At 37.4% G+C, this 24,095-nt stretch overlaps 1 protein-coding gene across 3 annotated transcripts in view; it reads left to right on the top strand.

Annotated features, from left to right (window-relative positions):
• The first annotated feature begins 472 nt into the window (after positions 1 to 472).
• The window catches only part of LOC150108796 (uncharacterized), a 478,706-nt gene continuing 455,083 nt past the window's right edge, over positions 473 to 24,095 (top strand). For all 3 annotated transcript variants that reach the window (XM_090403306.1, XM_090403304.1, XM_090403307.1), the window contains exons 1-2: positions 473 to 592; positions 22,556 to 22,625. In XM_090403306.1, coding sequence (XP_090259432.1) covers positions 22,573 to 22,625 — 53 coding nt within the window. In that variant the 5' untranslated portion in view covers positions 473 to 592; positions 22,556 to 22,572. The remainder of the gene's footprint in view (positions 593 to 22,555; positions 22,626 to 24,095) is intronic.

Below are 24,095 nucleotides of genomic sequence, written 5' to 3'. Positions count from 1 at the left end.
TGATACGAAAATAAGTTACATATTTTTATTCAATTGGAAATATAATTGTACATAACACATACACACACATTATATATGCACACACACATTATACTACGGTTTACAGGTCTTCTGCTGCATTAATACTACGATTACAAAAACACATTTCGTCAGTGACCGGGAGACGAGGTTTCGTGCGCGGGCTTGTAGAGACTGTGCAAGCGCGCAGCTTGGTGGGACCAGTGTTTGAACTTTTTAATACAGTATATAATTAACCTTAAGTAAATTATAACCAAATATTTTAAATTAAGGGGATATAAAATCCACGTTGTTTTAAAACCGAATAAGAAACTCAAAGATTGGAATCAGAGTTTCATGCCGAATATAGTAAACTATAAAGTATCGGCGATCACTAGCGTGAGCTAATGCAAGTGTCCCTAGTACGTAGTACAATACCGGACAACTCGTTGCAAAGGTGGAGAAAGTTCAGATCGGTATTCTTAGGTATTTTCCATAATGTAAAAACACATTTCCTAGGAAATGTATGCTGTTATTACATTATGGAGGGAGGTCACTACCCAGACCAGTTTCAGCCTTTTTTGAGGCTTCATCAGTGAGTAGCCTCAGATAACCAAATAGTTATTTTGACCAAATAGTTATTTTAAATTATTCGTTAATTTGTGTGACACAGCTATTACGGATCCAGTTTCAGATAATTTATTTATGTGACACTAGCTCTGTAATGGCAGTTAGAAAGAACATTACAGGATGCAACGTTCCGTCTGAACTAGGGAAGCAAATGAGCAAGTCACGATATTTTCAGAGTAGCAATTATGGTGTTCAGGAGGAAGCATTAAAAAATGTTAGTTTGGATCGAGAGGAGGTGGGGAGACATAGTGGTTTTCGAAAAAAAGTGCATAGCATACTTTACATTTCTTACGCCACAAGATGACACAAGATGATACAAAAATAAGAAGTTACATATTTTTATTCAATTGGAAATATAATTGTACATAACACACACACACGCTCGCACACACACACACATTATACTACGGTTTACAAGTCTTCTGCTGCATTTATACTACGATTACAAAAACACATTTCGTCAGTGGTTAACAGGTAGAAGTGAATGCAAATGGCGGCTCGCGTATTAGTTTAGTGCGATAGTTTTGAATGATAAATGATATATTTAGAGGTAAGCGTTCTTCATTTTCTGAAATTTCATATGCTATTGATTTGTTCATTTAGCTAATCGCTCGATATTGCTGGCAATCCTTTTCATATGCAATATCCTCTACAAAATTTCTGCTGGCAGGTCTCAAGACCTGCGGGATTTCTAATTGCGATCATAAGCAATTTTCCAATCACTACCTACTAGATATAACAACAAATAAAACAGACATGGATAATATTACTGATCTGCATCTGCATCTAGAGCATCTAAACAAAGAACAAGCATTAAAATTATTTAAATTACTGCTTAAAAAATTTGATACTGAATGGCCAGGTTTTCTAAACCTGTACACACAGCCGGAAGAATCCGATGATATGGACGGCGAAGTGGAAGAGATCAATGACACATCCATCTCCCTGCCCGAGAGCCTCAGTCAGACGGTCTTCACAGGAGAACAGACGGGCAAGAGACGTAGAATCGAGGATGATCATGTGGAAAACGAAACACCCTCACAAATAGTCCCAGAAAAAAGGGAAAATGTCCCCCCGGTAATTCTCCGTGAAAAGGAAAAATGGACCACAGTTGCAAGAAACCTAAGAGAACATCAAATTGGATACTCCTGGGCCAAAAACACCGACGAAGGTGTAAAAATTCAACCAACAACAGTCACAGACTACAGAGGAATAACAAAAATGATGGATAACAACAAACTACAGTGCCACACCTTCGCACTAAGCAGCGAAAGAAATCTAAAGGTTGTACTGCGAGGTGTCACTGAAGGCATTACCTCCGAGGAGATCGCGGCTGACCTTACCCAGCAGGGCCTAACACCTATCAAAGTCAGCCGGATGTACAGATCCGATAAACAACCAATGCCATTAGTATTGGTTGAGATACAGAACACACAAAGACAAATTTATGACATAACTGCGGTCTGTGGACTTAAAATATCAACAGAGCCACTCAGGAAAAGGGCATCAGCAGGGCAATGCCATCGTTGCCAAAAGTTTGGCCATGCCCAAAGACTCTGTAAAGCCGAGTTCAGATGCCTGAAGTGTGGTGAGAAGCATCAAACCATTACATGCACAAAAGCAAGAACCACACCAGCCAAATGTGCCAACTGTGGAGGTCCCCACCCAGCAAATTACAAAGGATGCAGCCACCATCCCAGAAGTCACGGAACTACAAGACCCGTCCAACCTCCCCCAATCTGGACCACCAATCAAAGCATCTCTGCTGCACAGTCATCAAACCATCAAAACCCAAGCCATAAAAGTCAGGAAAGGGCTCAACCTTCCACCAAGACCTATGCTGAAGCAGCCCGCCCAAAGGACAAAGGACACAATACAAAGCAATCAAATAGGCTCCAACATCACAGCAATACTGACTGCTTCGCTAGCCACTATGCTGCAGGAATTCAGCAGAACAAACCCAACTCCATCCTCCACAAAGAGATTCCTGCAAGGAACCCATTCCATACTCACAGAACTCAACTATGAATAAAACAAAAGTAAAACCTAACTCGCTTCTAATTGCAGCTTGGAATGCCAATGGCCTCACCCACAAAACATTAGAACTACAGGAATTCGCACAAAGACACAACCCGGACATAATGCTGATCAACGAGACCCACCTAAGACCTGCCAACAACCCAAAAGTGAGAGGATACACAATATACCGAACGGATAGACTCAGCTCCAGAGGGGGAGGCACTGCCATCTACATCAAACCATACCTCCACCACAATGCCATATCCAACCCACAGACTACAAACCTGGAAACCACAGGAATACAAGTCCACACAAACAATGCTGGAAGCCTCAAGATATTTGCTGCCTACAACTCACCAAGCAATCCTCTACTGACAACAGACCTATACATAAAAATATAACGGAAAAACTCACGTAGAAAAATTATTTAATGGTATAATTTTCGCCCGTGTGTCACAGGCATCTTCAGTACAATTAGGCACAAAAATTAAACATTAACTGACAATTCCAAAAAGCGCCACCTAAGTAGCTGGTGTAAGATAACTAAAAAGGTCAATAACTTTCCTAAAAAAAAAAAAAAAAAAAAAAAAAAAAAAAAAAAAAAAAAATTAATACAATAAAAAGTTAGGAAAGATTAGCTGATTTGTAAAGTACTATCTCCCATAAAGGGGACAGACGTAAGCCGTCGGATCTGTTTAAGTTAGGAGAATGAAGTAGAGTTTCACATGCTTCTTTATAAAGGCGTTCCATGAGAAACTGACTTTTGTGAAGAACTCTTGTCTTTTTCCAATGAACTCTGTGTCTAGTGAAGATGGCATGTTCTGCAAGTCCAGACTTTTCAGGTTTAAAGTATTCAATATAAGATTGGTGTTCTTCTAGCCGAATGGAGGCAGATCTTCCCGTTTGTCCGAAATAACATAATCCACAAGAGCACGGAATCTGGTAGACACCTGGATGATTGAGATGTGGAAGCTTGTCCTTTGGAGAAGCGAGAAAGGTGGAGATTTTTCTAAAAGGTCGAAAGGCAACAAAAATATTCAGTGGTTTTAAAATTTTTGCTATACGTTCACTGATGCCTTGTATATAAGGGATGGTAATGCGCGTTATTTCCTCTGTGTTTGAAGAGGGAGACATATTAAATCTACTCAAAGTTCTTTTAATGAAGCAATTCTTATAGCCATTAGATAGAAAGGAAGAAGTTATATATCGTATTTCTTTCTGTAAAAGATCGTCTGTAGAACAAAAGGAGTGGGCCCGATGAACCAGTGTTTTAATAGTTCCTGCCTTTTGACTGGGATGGTGATGAGATTCCGCATGGATATAATGGCCTGTATGAGTCTTCTTTCTATAAACTGAGAAATGTAGGTTACCATCTGGTTGGCGAAGAATTAGAAGATCTAAAAAGGCTAACTGCTTATTTGATTCTACTTCTAGGGTAAACTTGATCCTAGGATGAAATGCGTTTAACTTATTGAGAAATTGTTGAAGTTCATCAGAAGAGCCATTCCATACAGCAAAAATGTCATCCTACATTTCTCAGTTTATAGAAAGAAGACTCATACAGGCCATTATATCCATGCGGAATCTCATCACCATCCCAGTCAAAAGGCAGGAACTATTAAAACACTGGTTCATCGGGCCCACTCCTTTTGTTCTACAGACGATCTTTTACAGAAAGAAATACGATATATAACTTCTTCCTTTCTATCTAATGGCTATAAGAATTGCTTCATTAAAAGAACTTTGAGTAGATTTAATATGTCTCCCTCTTCAAACACAGAGGAAATAACGCGCATTACCATCCCTTATATACAAGGCATCAGTGAACGTATAGCAAAAATTTTAAAACCACTGAATATTTTTGTTGCCTTTCGACCTTTTAGAAAAATCTCCACCTTTCTCGCTTCTCCAAAGGACAAGCTTCCACATCTCAATCATCCAGGTGTCTACCAGATTCCGTGCTCTTGTGGATTATGTTATTTCGGACAAACGGGAAGATCTGCCTCCATTCGGCTAGAAGAACACCAATCTTATATTGAATACTTTAAACCTGAAAAGTCTGGACTTGCAGAACATGCCATCTTCACTAGACACAGAGTTCATTGGAAAAAGACAAGAGTTCTTCACAAAAGTCAGTTTCTCATGGAACGCCTTTATAAAGAAGCATGTGAAACTCTACTTCATTCTCCTAACTTAAACAGATCCGACGGCTTACGTCTGTCCCCTTTATGGGAGATAGTACTTTACAAATCAGCTAATCTTTCCTAACTTTTTATTGTATTAATTTTTTTTTTTTTTTTTTTTTTTTTTTTTTTTAGGAAAGTTATTGACCTTTTTAGTTATCTTACACCAGCTACTTAGGTGGCGCTTTTTGGAATTGTCAGTTAATGTTTAATTTTTGTGCCTAATTGTACTGAAGATGCCTGTGACACACGGGCGAAAATTATACCATTAAATAATTTTTCTACGTGAGTTTTTCCGTTATATTTTTATGTATAGTTATGTCTACTCACGGTTTACCTCTTTTAAAACTTATGACAACAGACCTGGATGCAGTCCTCGGCACCACAGACCCCACCATCATAGTAGGTGATTTGAATGCCAAACACACAGCATGGTTCAGCACCACCAACAACAGAAGTGGTCGCATACTACACAACTATTCAACACTTAACTCAGTTGTGGTAGCAGGACCCACTGAGCACACTCATTACAGCCCTCATGGCAGATCAGATGTACTTGACATAGCTATCCTTAGAAACATCAGTTATCAATACAAACTAGAGACGCTCAATGAACTATCATCCGACCACAACCCAATCCTGATCAAACTTGGCACGCAAGATCAACTGGCCCACCAGCACACCTTCATATCGTGGGATAGGCTAGCTAAAATCCTACCAGAATACATTGCTCCTGTACCAATCATCCACAAAAAAGAAGACATAGATGAAGCAATAGGCAATTTAACAAGCCAAATTAAAAAAGCACTAGAAGCAGTCACCAAAACCACAACCAACCACCCATCTGGTCGGCTCCCAGAAAACATAATGGACCTCATCAGAACAAAAAACAAAGCCAGGAAAAGATACCACAACACAAGAGCCCCACAGGACAAGAAAACTCTGAACAAGTTGAACAACCAAGTCAGAAAAGCACTTCAAATCCACAGGAACCAGGATTGGGACAATAAACTATCATCACTCAACCCAGAAGATCACACAATATGGAAATTTCTGAAGATTCTGCGCACTAAACACAATCCCCTACCGCCCATGCAAACTGCTCATGGAACGGCGCACACTGATAAAGAAAAAGCAGAAGCAATAGCAGAAAACCTAGAAAAACAATGCAGCCCGTCATATGATAATATAAACATCACCCACATATATAAAGTCCACCAGCAGGTCAAGCGTACCTTAAATCAGTCCGAAGACAAACCAGCCAGCATCACCCCCACTACTCCAGTTGAAATAACCAACATCATAAAACATCTAAACAACAAAAAAGCTCCAGGGCCAGATGGAATTACTAACAGAATCATCAAATTACTTCCTAGAAAGGCTATTATGCACCTGGTTAACATAACCAATGCAATATTGAGGATACAACACTTCCCCTCTGCATGGAAAACAGCAGACATCATACCAATAAAAAAGCCAGGAAACAATCCGCAACTTCCGCAAAGCTACCGTCCAATAAGCCTGCTCTCCAACCTGGGAAAGATTGCTGAAAAAATTATCCTTTCAAGACTACAAGAAAAATCAGACCAATTAGGAATAATTCCAAATGAACAATTCGGCTTCCGCCATATGCACGGCACAGTGCAACAAATACACCGACTAGTGGAGCATATCACTCAAGGATACAACTGGAACCTTCACACAGCTGCAGTTTTTCTGGATATTGCCAAGGCCTTTGATAAGGTATGGCATCAAGGATTACTCTATAAACTCATTCAGGCCAACATTCCAACAAACCTTACCCGTCTAATAAAATCATACCTCATTGACAGATCCATGCAAATAAAAATAAATGGCACCATCTCAACTAGGTGCAAAATCCTGGCAGGAGTACCTCAGGGATCTCTTTTGGCTCCTTTACTTTTCACAATCTACGTGGCTGACATTCCACAGAACCTGAGGACTACCATCACAGCCCTATATGCTGACGACACAGCCATAATGACAAGATCTCTCCGCCCACACCTGGCGATCAGTCGTCTCCAGGATACTATCACAAAGCTAGAGAAATGGTTCTCCGACTGGAGGATACAAGTAAACCCCGTCAAAAGCTCAGCTATACTGTTCACCAGACGCAAAGCCTTCATCTAAGATGATATTGAACTTCTCGGAAAAAAGATACCATGGCAGACAGAAGCCAAATACCTTGGAGTACAGCTAGACAAAAAGCTAAATTTCAACAGCCATATCAAGCTCATAGGCACAAAGACATCCAGAACCATAGCCCAACTCTATCTCCTGATCAATCGCAACAGCAAATTGGATAAACGCAACAAGCTGTTATTATATAAGATGGTAATTCGACCAGTAATCACATATGCATCCCCGGCATGGAGTCACACATCCAGATCTAACATCCAGAAACTACAGAGGATACAAAACAAATGCCTGCAGATGATCTTAGACGTCCCATGGTTCGTAAGAAACACGCAGATCCACAGAGAAACCGGAACCCCCTGACATCCGTTCTCTCCTTCATAACCATGCAGAAAAGTTCTTCAGCAAGGCACATTCTCATCCCAATCCACTAATCAGACAAGCTTCCAGTTATAGTGAACATGACTATCAAAAACACAAAAGACCCAAGGCAATCCTGCTTTCAGCTGAACAGAGCTAACTCCATAGTTCACAAAGTGCGAGCATAAGTCTCACAACCTCCCCCTTCAAGCTTCTCCACACAGATAAAGGGGAAAATAAAAAGCATTTTATGCTTCACCCAGCAAGCCAGTAACGTTGTTGTTGTTGTTGTTACATTTCGTCAGTGAGCGGGAGACGAGGTTTCGTGCACGGGCTTGTGGGGACTGTGCAAGCGCGCAGCTTGGTGGGACCAGTGTTTCGATGTAAAAGTCCGCTATTGCTGAATATGATGAAAATAGCATTAATATGGATAAAATAAAAAAAAAAAAAATGTGCCCAGAGCGATTTCAAGTCAGTAATGTTTTTTTGTTACTGCTTCTGCTTTCAGTTATAAGGAAAAATAATTATTTTCCATTACTGTTTTTTTTTTTTTAAAAGTTCAAGTGATAAAAAAAAATTTCATTTCGAAATTTAAGAACTTTAGAAAGTTATCGTGACTTTGTTACCTCGTAAAGAGTTGCCCAGTGAATCTCGTACTCCATATAGATACCTGTATAATAATAATAATTCAGTGGTCCTTGTACTGTTTCGAAGTTTCAGACAATCACATTAAACAAATCAAATACAGCAAACTGAGAACTACGGTGGCCAACTTGAAAAATTTATAATTTATAAACTGGAACATCTAATATATGTGTGTGTGAAAGTTGTAGAAAGTCACACACACACACACACACACACACACACACACACACACACACACACACACACACACACACACACACACACACACACACACACACACACACACACACACACACACACACACAATCTACCAATAATTGATAGAGAGAATGTGTTGCGAGATTCGGAAAGTGAATTGAATTGGATGAGGCAAGAAATGAAATGGATGCAGAATGAAATTAAGAGAATTCAGGTCAAAACTATTAAAATAAATCATGATGGCATGAAAGAGTTAACGAAAGATGAGCGAGTGGCGTTGTATGGCGACTCCATTATTAAAGGTATGCTAGAGGATAAAATGCACAAGGTATGTTTTCCAGGCGGTAAAATGAGTAGAGTGATTGAGGCATTGGTTATGAGGCGGGAGCAAGCAAAAGAGTTAATTGTATTAATTGGTACAAATGATTTGAGAGAGAACAAAGAGCATGTTCTCTCTCAAATCCAAATCATTCTCAAATCTCTCTCTGTCACACTATTATGAATGATATTCTGGCTGAAATGTGTGAGGAGATGGGAGTACAGTTTGTTAATGTGTGGAATGAGTTTGAGGGACGAAGTGAGCTGTATGGGAGCGATGGACTGCATTTGAGTGAGTCGCTTGGAGAGACTGCTGCTGGAAGGTAGAGAAGTGAATAGAGAGAATGAATCAGATCAAGAGGGGAGTGATGTGGAAGAGCAGGAGAGTAAGACAGGGGAGATTGAAGAAGTGGAAATGAATGGGGAAGTGAGTGGTACGAGTATAGAAAATGAGAGAATGGGTGTGCAAGAGGAGCAGGTAAATGGGGAGGCTCAGGGTGGACAGGGGTACACAGCGTGAGAAAGGTGAATGCTCCGAGAGAAGGTGAGAGCATGTGTTGACAGGAAAGAAATGGGATGACCTGGGATCAAGAGGAAACAGTTGGAATTGAAAAGGGTTTTAAAATGAATAAGCAGAAAGGGAAATTGCCCCAGTCAAACATGGGGAGATCACATCGGTCAAGTTCCTAAAGAGTGGAAGGAGGGCAAGATTGTGCCACTTCATAAAGGAGGTGATCGAACTCAAGCATCAAACTATAGGCCTATCTCTGTGTCAGGTGTTGTGGTTAAGTTGTTGGAAAAGCTTGTGAGAACTAGGGTCCAGAATTCGATTGACAACAATGGTATTATCTTTGATGGACAGCATGGATTTGCTAAAGTGAGGTCATGTTTTAGTAATCTACTTACTTATTACAATAAAGTGACTGCTTCCTTGGATAGAGGAGAAGGATACACAGTAATATACTTGGATTTCGCAAAGGCTTTTGATAGAGTACCTCATGATAAGTTCACAGTCAAACTAGAGCAGATGAGGTTGGATATTAGATTAGTGCATTGGATTGGAGACTGGCTATCTGATAGGTATCAACAAGTTGTGTATGGGGGTGCGATATCCAGGAAAAGGAAAGTCACTAGTGGAGTACTTCAGGGGTCTGTTTTAGGGCCATTACTATTTAACTTGTATATTAATGATGTTGGCGAAGATTTGGATGGAGATATTCAGTTGTTTGCAGATGATGCAAAGTTGGGACGAACCATAAAGAGTAGTGAAGATGTTGTGGCCTTGCAAGAAGACTTGAATAAATGGAGTGATTGGGCAAGCAAATGGGGGATGTGAGTTCAATGTTGCAAAATGTAAGGTTTTAAAATTTGGAAAACAAAGATGGGAGGCAGAATTTATGCTTGCTGAGAATATATTGTTGGAGGTAGAGGAAATAAGAGATCTGGGGGTGATAGTGGATAAGGATCTAAAATTTAGGGGACACATTGCCAAAATTGTGAAGACAACACAAAGACTTCTGGGAATGATGCGAAGGACACTGACTTGTAGAAGTAGGGAGATTCTTGTTCCGTTGTATAAGGCTTTGATTAGGCCACACATGGGCTATTGTGCCCAGATTTGGTCACCGGGTTTTCAGAAGGATGAAGAGATGTTGGAAAGGGTCCACAGGCGACTGACTAAGGTAGTTTCTGACCTCTGGAATCTTGAGTATGAGGAAAGATTGAGAAGATGTAATTTGCAGAGTCTGGTGGAGAGGAGGAAGAGGGGAGATATGATAGAAACCTACAAGTTAGTAAGGGGTTGTTATAAGATCAATGATGGAGATGTTCTACAGAGAATAGTGGGAGATCAGGGGAGAACCAGCGGTCATCCCTGGAAACTGTATAAAGAGGGTGTGAGTAGGGGAGTGAGAAGCAGGTTTTTTTCATGCAGAGTTGTGAATGACTGGAATGCCTTGCCTGAGAGTGTGGTGTCTGCAAGGAGTTTGAGTGTGTTTAAGACACAGTATGATGAGATGTGTGTGTGTGTGATAAAAGGACCCCCCAGTTGAGTCTTTGACTCCATGAGATCTTGGGAAATAATAATAATAATAATAATTGTCCTGGCATTTCTGTTATTCAAAGTAATGGAATATTCCAGGTTTGTTAATAATATAAAAATTGGTGTACAGATAGTACGAGGCAGTATTTCATCTTAGCAGTTGAATACAGGTGGTATGGCAACACGACGTCAACTCAGTGACTTCGAGAGAGGTGTCATCATGGACTGTCACACTGGTGGCATGTCCGTATGTGCTATTGCCACTCAGTGTTGGAGCATTCCAAATCAATGGTTGGCGATGTGATTAACAAATGGAGATGTTCTGGCATCACCAGCGCAGGAAAACACCCAGAGCGACTGCCAAAAAACAACAGACAGGGACAGGAGGTGTAAAAATGGTGGCACAAAATCCGGCTACAATCGACAGACCATCCATGATGAGTTCCAAAGTGCCAGTAACAACACCATGTTAGCACTAATACTGTATGAAAAGGTTTCCATGGAAGAGAGTGTCACACAAGCCAAACATCACAACAACAAACAAGACGACTCATCTGGCCTGGTGCAAAGAGCACATGAACTGTACAATTGATCAGTGACTCTGGAGCGATGAATCTAGGTTCACCTGTTTCCAGTCTGATGGCAGGTTGTGGAGGCAGCCTGGTGAACTCTTGTTACCACAGTGTATTGTACCCACAGTAAAGTTTCATGGTGGAGTAATGGTGTGGGGTACATTCAGCTGGTTCGGAGTGGGACCACTGGTCGTTGTCTGTGATTCCATTAAAGTATCTCAGTACCTTGATATTCTGAATAATCAGGTGCTGCCTACACTGTGGAATTTTTATGGAACAGACCAGTGTTACTCTCAAGATGACAATGTCCCATGCTGCAAATTTGCAGCCAATATGGTATGAAGAGATGAGTGTTAAATGACTACCCTAGCTTGTATAGAGTCCTCACTGAACTCAGTGCTGCTTTGATGGAGGAATGGAGACAAATTCTAGCTGATATCTGCCATACATTGGTGGAAAGCCTCTCTCAAAAGATGCAGGAAGTGATCAAAGCCAAAGGTGGACATACTCGGTATTATGGTTCAGGTGTTGATATCAATTTAAAATTTTAAATTATTGGTAGATACCAAGCTATTTTAAACCTGATTTTTACTCCATTTCTCAACTAAGCAAACAGACAAATATGTCAAGTTTGCGCCTGCACGTAATGCAAGTCTAAGTGACTGTAAAGTAGTACAAGTCAAGGCAACTCATTGGTAAAGTTGAAATAAGCTCTGATCACTAGTCTTAATATTTATCCTTAATGCAAAGCCCATCTCTCTGAGGAGATGTATGATGCTATGCATTAAAAACAAGGGGCCACTACCCAGACCGGTTTTGATTTTATGTATAGGTGAAGCGGGCTCTAAAAATAAGGCGATCCCGAAAGGTTGCCCAACTCAGCATTGTTCCACTCAATGACAGGCTTACCCTGTCACCGAGAAGAACTTCTCAGCATTGGCTCTACCCAGTGGCAGGCTCACCCCACCACCAAGCAGAGCCATAATCTCAGCGGTGGCTCCACTCAGAGACAGGCAAAAACCTACCTCCAAGCGGAGCCTCTCAAAGCCAGATCCGCCCCATACCGGTTTCCACCCTCATTGGGGTCTCATCAGTGAGTAGGTAGACCTAGATATGTTAAAGATACCAAGCTAATTTAAACCTAGTTTTTACTCCATTTCCCAAGTAAGCAAACAGACAAATATGTCAAGTTTGCACCTGCACGTAATGCAAGTCTAAGTGACCCGTAAAGTAGTACAAGTCAAGGCAACTCGTTGGTAAAGTTGAAATAAGCTTGGACTTTCTACACCTATCTCTCATCCTGAGATTTTTATTTAATAAGATCAAAGCACCTTTTGGTAACTTGTTTTGGTAAAATACTTATAAGCTCTGTATTACTTAACGTTGGTATTTATAAGCCTGGCTTCCACTAATGAGACCTCAATAAAGGTCGAAACCGGTCTGGGTAGTGGCCCCTTGCCTTTAATGCATAGCATCATACATCTCCTCAGGGAGATGGGCTTTGCATTAAGGGTAAATATTAAGAATAGTGATTAGAGCTTATTTCAACTTTACCAACGAGTTGCCTTGACTTGTACTACTTTACGAGTTGCCTTGACTTGTACTACTTTACGGGTCACTTAGACTTGCATTACGTGCAGGTGCAAACTTGACATATTTGTCTGTTTGCTTACTTGGGAAATGGAGTAAAAGCCAGGTTTAAAATAACTTGGTATCTTTAACATATATTATACCCAAGGTAAAAAACTTTCTACACACACACATATATATATATATATATTTTAAAGAATAAATATTTAATGACTTAAACCGAGATAAAATATGAAGTTTTAAGTCATTAATATTTATTCTTTAAAATGTACCATTATAACCGAGTAAAAGCTCAGGAATACATATATATATGTATATATATAATCATTAGTTACATTGACTTGGGGATTAGATATGTTCATCTTTTTTTGACTGACTGAAACCGATAAAATAGATAACAAGTTAATTTAACGGAGCACACAACTTGTTTCGTCAAAACGATTTCTTCAGGTGTGGTAACACTTAAAAAAATTAAAAAAAACCCATAAAAACACTGTTGCATTATAATAATAGATTTGTAAACTGAAGTTAAGTTTGAATTCAAACTTTTCAACACACATAGCGCTGTAATCCAGTTTTGGCATACTCATGATATCATTCACAATCAAAGTGCTTCATAAACTAATGCTCACCAGAACTAATGCTCATACTCAACTTCAAACACAACTACTTCTTGTTCTAAACTCTGTGGTTGTCTAAAGTACAATATATTTTTAAGATGTTTCCTCCATGGTGCTGTATTCACCTGACGCAGTCGGCATTTCCGATGAAACTAGTAATGAAACCTTATTAAATCTCTTATATTTTTTCTTGGTGTTTAAGTCAGTTAACAATTTTAAACATATATATATATATACATTCATACATACATACATATATACACACACACACACACACACACACACACACACACACACACACACTACTTAGAAAAAATAATGAATGGACATCCCCATGAACAAGGTGCATCATGCCATGTAATGAGTTGCATGTTTGTTACTAGTATGAATTGCAGAAATATGATACTTCCAAGTCTGTGCAACTGTGTCTGAGTGAAATGGCTTCAAGATAGGAACTGACGGAGTTTGAAAGAGGTGTTGCAGGCCTATCTGTTTAGCAAACTGTTGACAAATTGGACCATCCCAAGTCAACAGTCAGTGATACTATACTCAGATGGAAGTACAAGGAATCAACTGTAAGTGCTACACACACAGTGGACAACCCACCACACTCACCGAACATAACTGTAGTGTGCTGTGAAGGATAATATGTAAAAATTGCCATTTGTCAGGCAAAATATTGAAGGCAGAGTTCGACTGCTTCGACAGATTGAGTGGAATAAGTATCTGCACAAAACATTCAGAACTGAGGCTCATAACATGGGTTTCCATGGTAGGACCACAATATGCAAGCTTCACATGACCAGTACCAACATGCAGTGTCTTCTTCGGTGGTTCAAAGAGTGCTTGTACAAAATGGAACATAGAAGCTTGAAAAGCTGGGTTATGGAGCAACAGATCATGCTACATCCTCTACTCAGCAGATAGATGGGTGTGGGGGATGTCTAGTGAACATCTCTTATCAGTGTGCATAACCTGAACTATGAAATTCGGAGATGGCGATGTGTGCTGTGATTCTCTTTTTCCTGCTTTGGACTCAGATCTCTGTTTGTAGTGCCACAAACATTGAACTCCTACTCTTTCAGCAAGACAATTCACCATTTCATAAGGCTGCTGCTGTAACTGTGTGGTTTGTGGACATGGACATCACTACACTCGACAGTCCTCCACAGAGCCTTGATCTGAACCCTATTGAAGATCTCTGGGATTAACTGGAACATCAGGTGAGGTCAAGGGATGTCTGCCCCACAACAATCCAGGACCTCATCAGATGCCTACACAAAGAATGCTCCGAAATTCCCATTGATCACTGTCATAATGCTTGTGGAAAGTGTGTTCTGCAGGGTTGCTGCAGTCATTGCAGCAACCCTACAGGAAAGGAGCTCTCTCTGCAGGGAAGGAGTTTTCCTACAAGGCATACTTAAGGTGGGCATCACCTTATATATTTATATATATATATATATATGCATACACCTGATTATCCAGAACATCAAGGTAGTGAGCTGCTTTCATGGACCATGAACAATGACCAGTGGTCTCACTTCAAATAAGCTGAATGCATTCCATACCATTACTCCTCCACCACCAAATTTTACAGTGGGTAGATATGCTGTGGTAACAAGTGTTAACCAGACTGCCTCCTCACCCACACCCTGCCATCAGACTGGAAACAGGTGAACTTTGATTCATCGCTCCAGAGTTTTGTTCTCTGCTATTCAATTTTAGTTCACATGCTCTTTGCACTAGGCCAGACAAGCCATCTTGTTCATTGTTGTGATGTTTGGCTTGTGTGCTGCTGCTCTTCCTTGGAAACCCAGTAAATGGAATTCTTTTTGTACAGTATAAGTGCTGACCATGGTGTTACTGGTGCTCTGGAACTCATTACGGATGGTCTTTGTCAATTGTAATTAGAAAATAAGCAAGAACATAACACTATATTACAAGTTTTAGTGCTGAGTAAAACTTATATTTTGTTACAAGTCACTAATATATATATATACTAGGAGGGCTCCTCCCCCCCCTGGCACCTACTGCGCCTAACCCCCTGAGTTCTGGGCTGGTAAGCCAGTAAGCTGGTAAGACAAAAAATGTGACATAAAAACATTTCAAATTTTGGCTTAACTTTTTATATATATAGAATACATATATATATATATATATATATATGGGAATAAATTTTTAACTTGGGTATATTGTATATTAGGATAACCAAGCAATTTTATATGCTTGGTTATTTTAGCTCCTAATCCCAAGTATGCAAACAATTAAGTTTGCATACTTGGGATTAGGAGCTAAAATAACCAAGCATATAAAATTGCTTGGTTATCCTAATATATATATATATATATATATATATATATATACTGTATATAAATGATGTATTTTAATAACAGTAAGAGTAATTAGTAATTTACAGCTACAGTTGTATAAAATTTATTTTTACAGTAATTGTACGATAGTAATAATGATAATCTTTTATAATTTCTTCACGCATTCTGTTTATATTATTACACAGATATATTACACAGATATGCACATACATATCTGTGGGAAATGGATATAACTGATCTATGTATACGTAATACACATTTTAATCATGTACATTTATTTTTTTACAAATTTTGGACTGAAATGTTTATTTTTTATGCATTTAGAATACTGTAGATGCAATAAATTGATTTTATTCTTTATATTGATCCTAGTTGAGGTGTAATATATTATCTTGATTTCAAAGCATGTGTTAAGCTTATCTCAGGATGCACTAGTTAGTTAAGTGCTGATTGTGTGTGTTTTGTCTGTAATTTGTTTGTAATTTGTTTGTGTGCGTGTGTGCGTGTGTGCGTGTGCATGCGTGCGTACATGCACTCACACACACACAGTTTACAAACAAAAAACATTGTTGATGGTGGGCAGTAGATGGCATGTATGTTGATGGTTTTAGTATTATTGTGAGTAGTTGGAGGATTAAGATGTGGAACAGCATTCTCTCCCATGTGAGTCTTGGACCCCTTGGGAGTGTTATGTAATATAATAATTTTTTATTTTATTTTATTTTTTTTAACATTTTATTATTTCTCAGATAAATTACATGCATTATATGAACACAATTATGCATAACAAATACTTTCTCATACATAAAGTTTTTTTAAATAATAATAATAACAATAACTGTTTACAACGTATATTATTATAATATTCATAATGATGATTATTATGGATGTTTCTTTGCAATTTTACACTCTATATATACAATATCAATGGATATAATCTTTATCTGGACTTTTTCAATCGAAGGTGAGTTAGCCGATCTCATAAGGAGGTAGCAGGGTTTTTTCTCCCGGAAACTCGGGTTTTTCATCCCGCATACAGAAAAATCGGCCCTTAAGAACACACGCAATTTACAGACAAAAAATACTAGTTGTGGTGGAGGTGGGCGGTAGATGGCGTTGATGGAGATGATTCGTAGTAGAGGCTCGGTGTAGTGGTTGAGACAATTGTAGGTGTAGGTGTCCTCCCGCGATGGGTCTTCGGACTCTTTGGAGGTATCAGGAATAATAATAATATAATCACTCTGTATTGCATACTTTTGTTACAGTTATTACATACATTACATACATTTGATTACATATGATACATTACTTACATTTGTTTACATATGATACTTACTTTACATACATTTGTTTACATATAATACATACATTATATACATTGGTTTACATGTGATACGTACATTACATGCATTTGGTTACATATGATACATCTTGGATGAGAACTAATTTCTCTGCTTTCATCCTCGAAGCTTATATGTAAGCTTATCTGAGGATGACACCAGTTGGTTATTATTTATTGGTTTTTTTGCTGTGTTGGGAAGCTACGAAATCTATGATTGAGAAATTCACGCGCACACACACACACACACACAGACACACACACACACACGCACGCACGCACGCACACAGACACACACACACATGCACGCACGCACGCACACAGACACAGACACACACACACACACAATTACTTAGAATGTATTGATGCGTCGCAGAACTGGAAACTTGAACGAATATATTGTGTTTCATTAAGTTTGTATGGTATTTTGGGTGCATGTTTCTTTCATAATATGTTCTTAGACATATTATGAAATATGTCCTTAGAGCTCTTTTCAGGCTATTGTAGTTTGTAAAATTTCTGTATTCAAAAGGTAATTTGTTTATCATGTCTGGGATGTAGAAGTTTCGCGTGGCCTTTCCGTAGTGATTATTATATTTTTATGTGATATAATTAGTTGTCTGAGGTCTTGTTATACGGTATGTATTTCTGAAAGTTGCACCTTCTTAATCTTTCCTCATACTCGACAATCCGGTGGTCAGAAACTACCTTAGTCAGTCGCCTCTGGATCCTCTCCAACATCTGAAAACCGAGTGACCAAATCTGGGCACAATAGTCCATGTGTGGCCTAATCAAAGCCTTATACAATGGAACAAGAATCTCCCTACTTCTACAAGTCAGTGTCCTCCGCATCATTCCCAGAAGCCTTTGTGTTGTCTTCACAATTTTGGCTATGTGTCCCCTAAATTTCAGATCCTTATCCACTATCACCCCCAGAACTCTTATTTCCTCCACCACCGACAATATATCCTCACCAAGCATAAATTCTGCATCCCATTTTTATTTTTCAAATTTTAAAACCTTACATTTTGCAGCATTGAGATCACATCTCTATGTGATCTCAATGTTGCTTACTCACTCAGTTTATTCAAGTCTTCTTGTAAGGCCACAACATCCTTTGTTCTTCATGGTTCATCCCAACTATGCATCATCTGTAAACAACTGAATATCTCCATCCACATCTCCACCAGTATCGTTAATATACAAGTTAAACAGCAATGGCCCTAAAAATACCTTATAAATATCTTGTCTTATAAACTTTTATCTCAGATCCCATTATCTCTTAAAAGATGGTGATGTCATTTTCACTCTGATTCTCTACTCTGAGATGTCTCTAAATTCTCTGTTATCACAAGTAACACTCCACTGTCACATTTATCCTTCCTATTCAGTTGAAATATACTATATCCTTTGGTTTCTATCCATGTCAAAACATCCTCTTGAGTTAACCAAGTTTAATTGGTGCCACCATCCTTCATAGAGACAAAGTCAGTCAATATCATAAACTCATTCCCTTTATTCCTAATGGACCTGACATTTGTATATAACCTGGTGCATTACTAGGGGCGCGCTGGCCATATGTGCAATGTGTGCAATGCACACAGGTGCCACGATAGTAAAGACGTCAAAGATTTGGTATGATATTTTAAATAAAGTGAATTTTGACAGCAAAATACTGTAGTCTTCATCTATGAATCTCCAACTTGCTTTAGATGCATTGAATGATCTAAATCAATTTTTAAATGATTATAGGTCTGATGAAACTTTCAAAGAAATTGTAAAAAGCTCAAAATTAATTGCAGCAAAATTTGACTCAGAATCTGTATTTTGTAGTAGTAGACCACAAAGGCGATGAAAAAAGACAACACAATTTGATTACGAACATGAAAATGAAAATATAGTAGATCCTGAAATTTCATTTAAAGTATTTTTTTCTCTCTGCATAATAGATCAAACATTACAATCTTTGCAGGAAAGATTTACTTTATTAGAAGAACATATGAATTAATTTCCGTTTTTGTATTTGTTAAGTACTTCACAAAATATAGAATATTTATTATCTTGTTGTAAAAAGTTACGACAAAAATTAACACATGAGAATCATTCAGACATTGATGCAGATGATTTATTATTATTATTATTATTATTATTCAGGCCTCCATGGAGTCAAAAGACTCATCGTGGGAGGTCCTTTCTAAGAAACACAAGTCTATCAAGACTCATCGAGGGAGGTCCCTCTTAGGAAACACAAAAGTCTATCATATCATTCCTTAAACGCATTGACTGTTCTATGGGAAGGGTCACTACCTAGACCAGTTTCAACCTTTATTGAGGCATTATCAGTGGGAACCAGACCTAGGAAGATATAAGAATATAATTTCTTATCTATTATAATTAACTTTGTAACCAACTGGGAAAAAAAAACTTTCCTCAACTATCTCTGAAGGTAATTAGTTGGTCTTTCTACAACTATGAAGATAATTTAGCAAGTCTCATATTTATTTATGCAAAGAAATTTTACACTGCCAACCATTTATTTCTAATCTTAAAAATGATATATATCAGATAATTCAGTATGTTTATTCAAACGACTTAATCACAGTTTATCCAAACTTTACAATTGCTCTTCGGATTCTTTTGTCATTATCGGTATCTGTAGCATCTGCGGAACGATCCTTTTCTAAACTTAAAATTATTTAAAACTACTTGTGCTCCACAATGGTACAAGACAGACTTTCAAATCTTGCCATTATATCAATAGAGTCAGATATTTTGGATCAACTTAATATACATGATATTATTCGAGAATTTTCATTATTGAAAGCTAGAAAAGTTCAATTCACTAAGTGATTTTTCTTTCTGTTTAAATATTTATTTACCTATTTCTTTACCCAATAATGTTTAATATGTTCCTATTTTATATACTTGTAAGTTACTATTATTTATTTTTTTATTACTATCACCCCCCCCGAGTTCTGGGGTAGTAAGCCGGTAAGCCGGACAAAAAATGTGACATAGAAATGTTTCAAATTTTGGTTATCTTTTTATATATATAGAGTGGATTTATTTATTATTTATTTACTTTATTTTTTTCAAATTATTTTTGTTATTTTTGTATCCTTCTTGTATGTTTATTGTTTTTTATACATTTTTTTTGTAATTTCTGTTTTTTGTTCTTATAAACTTATAATTAATATATTTCGTATTTCATTTTTACCCACTGATACGTTTTTATAAAGTGATTTTTTATTGGGGAGAGGGGTATAGGGGCACCAACTAAAGTTTTGCACATAGGCGCTGGACACTACTACGCGCTCCTGTGCATTACCTATATTCATTTAGCTATTATTACTCCCTCTATACTCGTTTTGGCTTTGCAATACACTATGCACACCGTTGTCTTATTGATGCTGCTGCTGTTGTGGTACTTTTTGAAAATGATTCTTTTATTGCAGTTTTATTTTGTGTTCCATTGTTGTTATTGTACTGAGGATGCCTATGATAAAGAAAAAAAAAATTCACATTTGACATCTGTAGACACCATATGGTCACTCCTATTCCTCAACGGTTTGGAGAGTGAAATCTTCTGCTAGAAGAAGTGTTAGGGTTGCAGATGCCCTTTCCACACAGAGAAGTAGGACAATCACAAACATCCATGCACATGGGAGGATTCAAACCTGCAGCCTCTCGGCTTGAGAACAGATACGCTAACCATTTGGCCAACCAGGTCCCTGAAGAAGACATTGATTTAGCCAGGGAGGCATATGGTGAGATGGTCTGTAAAGATAGAAAATTTGAAACTCAGGAAGTTAGAGGCAGTCAAAGAAAAGAAGAAGAAAACATATGAAAACTTCCTGGCAAGCAAGTCAACTAGTTCTCTTAGAGAATACAGAGAAAAATGCAAGAAAGTGAAGCACTGTGTAAAACTAGCTAAAGTCTCATGGGAAGACTTTGATAAGAACATAGAAGATAAAGCAAAATTTTTTTCATGTAAGTTTAAATTTCCATCTTTAATTTTTTTTCTAAGTAGGTCAGCCTACGTACCTATATTAAAGCAACGCTCTCTCTCATTTCTCAAGGTGCTATTCCTTCTATGTTTCATTCTTGCAATTCTGGTTTTTCTGCAACAACACACTTACTTGCCCACAGTTCCTCCAAATGCTTGCATCCTTCTGTGTTCAAATGTACTGTAATCCATATCTTGCATTCAGCTCTCTTATATCCTCAAATGTACTTCGCACATCCACATATTCTAGACCTCTTCCCCTACACATTCTTGCTATCATTGCATTCATTATTGCTGCTCTTCTCCTCCACTCTGTATTATCATATTATTATTATTATTATTATTACTACTACATGACACCTCCAAGGAGTTCAGATTCATCGAGAGAGGGCACCTACTCTACAACTTCCTGTCTCCTCCTCTCAATCCACTAACTACAGCAAACCACATCATCTACACCAGTGGCATTTACTGCTTACCACCATCACCACCACCACCACTAGTATTTTCACAAACAATCACAAACATCCATGTCCATGGCAGGATTCGAACCCACAGCCTTTTGGCTGTGGGTTCGAATCCTGGTTGGCTGGAGAGTGGATATGGTACCACTTCGCCAACCAGGCTGGCGTTATCATATTGAGGCAGTGCACTCACTGTCTTCTCTCTCTCTGGCACATTTCTGCTGCACTATCCCAAACATCCGTCTCAGATCTCATGCTGTACATTTCAAGCTATGTCTCATGCTATTCATGCTTACCATCACTGTCATCTCCTGTAGATTTTCATCTCACTTCATTATCATCACTACTCTGTTATTCTTTTTGGCAAGCACTCCTCTGACTCTCTACTCTGTACACCTGAAATCATCAGATCTCCATACTGTTGTCCAGTCTTTTATAGATTTAGATTTAATTATGATTTAATAATCACAATTAATAAAATGTGATGTTTTAATAACAATTATTTTGCTGATTACTTTGGTGAAGTGTACAGTATTAAAAACATCATTTATTCATTGTTGTTACTTTAGTGTTGTTACTATAATATTTTAATTAATATTATAATATTAATTAAATCTACATTTTGTAGATTTAATTAATATTATCATATTAATTAAAATAATATTAAAATCATATGAAAATATAATAATTATTATATTTTCATATGTTTTTTTTGAAATAGTTTCATTTTTGGATATTATCACCAAACGAATGGTCTTCATCTGCTGTCACCATTTCAGGATATTTTTACTGCATGAATGAGTATATCTACTATTACTAACAACATGATACTTCTCTTTCTTATCTCTCTTTCAGGGAAATTCTTCACCATTACTAAGAACATAATACTTCTCTTTCTTGTCTTTCTTTCAGGAAGATTCTCTACCATTACTAAGAACATAGCATTTTCCTTTGTCAGAGAAATTTTTATAGTATTTACAGAATCTTTGTTTATATATTTTAACCAATTTTTATCCATGATGAGGCCTTGGACTCCTGAAGGTGTCTTGCAATAATAATAATAATATAAAACTTTTTTTTTTTCAGAATTATAATTGGCTATCATGTTTTATTCACATGAAATATTGCAGAGGAGAGGAAAATTTGGAGTAGTTTGGTAAGTATATATGGGCAATTATAATTTTTTTATATATATTTTTTGAAATGACAGTTGAATTTTAACATTCTTCAACTTTCATTCTTTAAAAAAAAAAATAAAATAAAATAAATAAATAAATGTTGCTATTTTTTGTACTTTATATCAACATTAAGTTAATATGAGAGCTTTAGAATTACTAGAAAAATACTTTAAATGCTACTTTTTAATTACTTTTACAATATATTAAGTATCTGTTGTGTCTTTTCTGTTGGTATTTGCAACATTAGCAACAGAAAAGGCATGCTGACAGTAATGGGAGACCTCAGTGCAAAAATAGGCAAGTATTCTGAGGACATGGAAGGAGAAATAGCAAAATTTGGCATTGATGAAAGAAATGAAATAGTTGATAGAGTCCTTGAATTTTGCAAGACAACAGGATTGGTGATTACTAACACTTTATTTTTAAATAGAGAAATTTAGAAATTATAACTTAGCTAACAAAAAAATGGAAAATATCATTTCAAAATATAAAAACCCTAAATTAAAAAAATAGATATGGATTCTGATAAAAATTCTATCAGCAAAAACAAAGCTTAAATTCAAAATGACCATTAATAGGAAAAGATGTTCTAAGAATTGACACCTCAAAATTAAAAGACTTCAACACACAAAATGTGTTTCATGAAAAAATTAATTATAAAAATGGGAGCTTTTATGCTTAAACACAGAAGAATTTTGAAGAAAAAAACAGAGACCTAATAATAATAATAATAATAATAATTATTATTATTATTATTTGTGACACCTCCAAGGAGTCCGAAGACTAATTGCGGGAGGACACTCACTGTACAACTCTCTGTCTCCACCACTTACTACCAATCATCTACACCAATGCCATCCACCGTCCACTACCACAACCAATATTTTTTGTCTGTAAATTGCGTATGTCCTGAAGGGCCGATTTGTCTGTATGTAGGATGAAAAACCCCAGTTTCCGGGAGAAAAAAACTTTGCTACCTCCTTAAATACAATCTGTAGTAACAAACAGAAAAAGATAAAAGAAAAACTTTCTACTCAGAGTACATCTGATTTGCTAGAAACCACAAGCAATTAAAAAATAAAATTAGATTGAAATGTAGAGAAGCAAAATCAAATTAGATAAATCAAAAAGCAGATTATGTCAGAATGCAGCTATCCATCATAATACAATAATAGTATATAACACAGTTCAATGATCTTTTGGCATAAGAGAGTATAGATTCCCACGAAGAGTCCTTTGATTCCATGAAGGTCAGATAATAATAATAAAAATAATAACACAATAAAAGAACCTTCAAAAACACACAAAACGAATGGACTATGTGATTGTGCAAATGATTGGAGCTATCGGTTTAATGTTGCAAAGTGCAAGATTTGAAATTTGGTAGACGGGATGCAGAGTATACAAAAAATGGAGAAATTGTGAAGGAAGTGGAGGAGATGAGATGA

This window comes from Typopeltis vanoorti, chromosome 2 (assembly GCF_054136105.1).
Source record: "Typopeltis vanoorti isolate ZY-2024b chromosome 2, IOZ_Tvanoo_1.0, whole genome shotgun sequence".
Classification (NCBI taxonomy): domain Eukaryota; kingdom Metazoa; phylum Arthropoda; class Arachnida; order Uropygi; family Thelyphonidae; genus Typopeltis; species Typopeltis vanoorti.
The sequence above is the reverse complement of the archived record's forward strand: the minus strand, read 5'-3'. Positions and strand labels throughout refer to the sequence as shown.